Source organism: Monodon monoceros, unplaced genomic scaffold, assembly GCF_005190385.1.
Source record: "Monodon monoceros isolate NGI ecotype Baffin Bay Population unplaced genomic scaffold, NGI_Narwhal_1 Super_Scaffold_21, whole genome shotgun sequence".
NCBI classification, from domain to species: Eukaryota; Metazoa; Chordata; class Mammalia; order Artiodactyla; family Monodontidae; genus Monodon; species Monodon monoceros.
The window spans coordinates 12,397,564-12,401,135 of record NW_021703778.1 but is presented as its reverse complement, the minus strand read 5'-3'; the positions used below and the strand labels follow the sequence as shown (position 1 = coordinate 12,401,135).

The window sequence follows — 3,572 nt, the reverse complement described above, 5'->3', positions numbered from 1 at the left end:
GGGAACAGGGATGGGAGACAAAGAGACTTCTGCTCATTTCATCTGAACTGGGGGCATCCTGCAAGGCTGCCTCCCTGCCTGGGCCAGGGAGGGACGTTTGTCTCAATGAAGTTACCCAAGCCTGGGTCCTGGAGTCTCCCCTGAGAGTCATGAACAAAAGAGTAATTCCTGTTGCGTTTAGATGCTGATTATGGGGGAGGGGTGGTAAGATGAGGGTGGAGCGTGATATTCTTAGTAATCCGAGTATTTGACTGATTGGTAACTGTTTAGAGCTTGTTTCTTTCTAGCGCGTACCCCTTGAAATCATTTTCTTTGTAAATGTTAAAAGCCAGATGAAAAAAACAAAACTAACCTTGATTACCCTTCTTTGTACTTCAATCAGCAACGTGTCATCCTGTGAATAAACTGTAATTCCTTCACTGTGCCTGGGAGAAAAACATTTAGGCCACATTAAAAAAAAAAAAAAAAAAAAAAACCTTGGTAGGCGTCTCAAGAACAATTAGCAATTAAAAGCATCTATATTCTACACATTACTCCATAAGCACTGCTGCTAGATTGATTTCAGCCTCGGGCACTGCTTTGCTCGGGATCACCATCTTCACCGATTGCCAGCTCTTGGAGTCACTGGAGGCATCTCAAGTGTTGAGGAAGCTCTTGGTGTTCGTGAATCTCTTAGTGCATCGTTAACTTGAGAACTGGACTTGATGCCTATTCCTGGCGTGCTTCTGGGGGTCACCAGCACTCCCCCTCCAATCTCCACTGCCAGGGACTAATGATAAGAAACCAACTGCCGGGGCGAGTGCTGGCGGAGAGCCTGGGACACCTGTGCTCTCCCTGGACGCCGGCCACAGCCTTCAATGAGCTTTGCCTACAGATAACATCCTATTATCAGGACTGACTGTTCCCAGAGTAACAGACTCCAAACACCATAAAGTGCCACAGAGAGAAGAGAATGAAAAGGCGCTGGGTCCAACCCCTGTGCATTTTACCGTTAAACAGACTGAATCCCAGAGAGACTGAAGTAGCTCATGCCGATAGCGACACCCGAGGTTCCTGAGTCCTCACGCCAGCCTCTTCCCTAGGCGGTCTTCACCGGTGGAAATTGGGTTAGGTGGCTTCTCTACGATGTTAAATTTGTACAACAGTTCAGGTACAATCCTGATTTCAGGCAGAGGAATGGACTTGAGGACTTTTCAAGGCCACAGTCAGGACCAGGAGTCTCTGAGCGCTGCAAAAACTGTGCTCCACCTTCAGCAGCGTTCCACGTTAAGTGGGTGGCCATCCTACATCGCCTCAGACCCACCCATCTCCACGGCGCCCGACTGGGGCCGAGACCTGCAGCAGAGCCAAGGCTGTACAAGGTGGGAGAGGGCCCACACTAGCCAGGAGACACTCACCTGCAGACCCCAAGAGGCAGCCGATGCTGAAATTTCACATCTAGGTGCCTCTCTGGCCTCATCCTTGTCCCTATGGGTACCCCAAACGATGTAAGAAGAGGGGGACGAAAATGGCAAGGGGCAGGGTGACCTGCACAGGGGGTAGGCACTGAGGAGAGTCACCAAGATGAGGTGCAATGGAGCAGAAACATCCTCAGTAGGAATGGAGCCTACCTCACCTGGGCCCGGGGTCTGAGTCAGGAGTGGAAGGATGAGCCCCTTTGAGAGGCCCTGGGGTGACCATTTCCACTGAGCCTAAGACATGTGTCATCCCCAGATCCTAGGCTAAAGCGAGGTTCCAGGATGGGAATGACTGCAGGGGCAGAGCTGCTCCCTGGGGTCTCCTTCCCGGGCCAGAGACCCTCGGGCAATCCACAAGCAGGTGGGATGGGCAAGGGCAGCCTGAGGGGCCCCTGTCACCATGACGCGTGGTGACATGGTGACCAAACCACCTCCAAAATGACTTCAGTGGATTCAGTGAAACCTAGACCATGGTTCAGTCTCAGTTCAGTGATGCTTCCAGAATGTCTGCACAAAAAGTCACATTGTTTTGCCATAGACAGGAAGCCACCAGGAACCCAGGGACCCCCTCAGTGGTCTGCACTTAACAAAAGTGGCTCTGACCTAAAACCAAATACATGATAGCTTATGACGCCGAATAACCAATTGTAGAAGATGGAGCAGTAAAAATAGTAAAAGAAAAAAAAACAGCAGATTTCTCCAAGGACGTCGTTGTTGAGCTGTCAAGGAGAAGAACTACCATGGCTTCCAGTTCTTTGACAAAACCTCAGATGCGTGGCCTTCTGGCCAAGCGTCTGCGATTTCATATTGTTGGAGCATTCGTTGTCTCCTTGGGCGTTGCAGCTTTCTATAAGTTTGCTGTGGCTGAACCAAGAAAGAAGACATATGCAGATTTCTACAGAAATTATGATTCCGTAAAAGATTTTGAGGAGATGAGGAAGGCTGGTATCTTTCAGAGCGCAAAGTGATTTTGGAATATAAAGAATTTCTTTGGGTTGAGCTCCATGGAAGTTTGTCACTTACCTGTGTTCCTGAACTATGGACTACTAATATCTGGACTAAGGAATAGTTTCTCATGATAAATAAACGATTAACAACAACAACAAAAAAAAAAACAGCAGTAAATAGTAAATGCAAACAAAAAAATTCTAGCAACCCTTTATGAGCCTTTAAGCATTTTTTTCACTTACCGTGATTTGTTTCTGAAAAATGTAGGAGTGTCTGGTTGAGATTCATAATGTTTACGAGTCCTGTGAATTTCATGTATTTTTTAAGAAAATTGTTTCCCAAGTGCGGCATGTTTTTCCTAATTCTGCTTGCTTAACAGTGTTTTCCATGAATTTAAAATTTCCTCTCTGGTTCTAAGTAAATCTCTGAAAGAATATTGATCAAAATGAAACTTTTGAATCGCTAGTATTCTTTTTTTTTTTTTTTTTTTCCGTTACGCGGGCCTCTCACTGTTGTGGCCTCTCCCGTTGCGGAGCACAGGCTCCGGACACGCAGGCTCAGCGTCCATGGCTCACAGGCCCAGCCGCTCCGCGGCACGTGGGATCCTCGCGGACCGGGGCACGAACCCGCGTCCCCGGGCACGAACCCGCGTCCCCTGCATCGGCAGGCGGACTCTCAACCACTGCGCCACCAGGGAAGCCCTAAATCACTAGTATTCGTAATTGTTAATGTTGGTGCACTTCAGAGTGATCTGTATTTAAATGTACTTTCCAGTAATTTTGTCCACTTTGTCAGTTGTTTTGCCTTTTAAACTGATGTAAGTTGGTTTTCAATCAGTAATTCCTGCCTTCCTGTTATAAGCCAGAGCCAGCTACTTGTGTATTCTGCCATGTGCTCGTGAGATGCGTGGAGGTGCCTGTGGGACAGGACGTTTGGGGCTGACCAGATGCTGTGAATGGAGATGATGCTCTAACCCACGTTTCCGTATCTGCTTGCGTCATCCATATGCACGTATGCGTTTGCGTTATAGAGTAGAGGAAGGCCTCCTGGATGGGGTTTGAACCATCCAAGGAAGGATCCCTTTTCGTGAAAATCTCCATAAGATTCTGGACAAGAATCAGCGGCCAAAAGCAGACTGAGGTCTTCTGGAGATACTTTAGGAGAAGA

General features: G+C 47.9%; 1 protein-coding gene across 1 annotated transcript; it reads left to right on the top strand.

Moving 5' to 3' along the window:
* The first annotated feature begins 2,165 nt into the window (after positions 1-2,165).
* On the top strand, positions 2,166-2,547 carry LOC114905126 (cytochrome c oxidase subunit 6C). Its single transcript, XM_029239635.1, has one exon. It carries the CDS (start codon positions 2,198-2,200, stop codon positions 2,423-2,425), a length of 228 nt encoding a protein of 75 aa, XP_029095468.1. The 5' UTR covers positions 2,166-2,197; the 3' UTR covers positions 2,426-2,547.
* Positions 2,548-3,572: the final 1,025 nt, after the last annotated feature.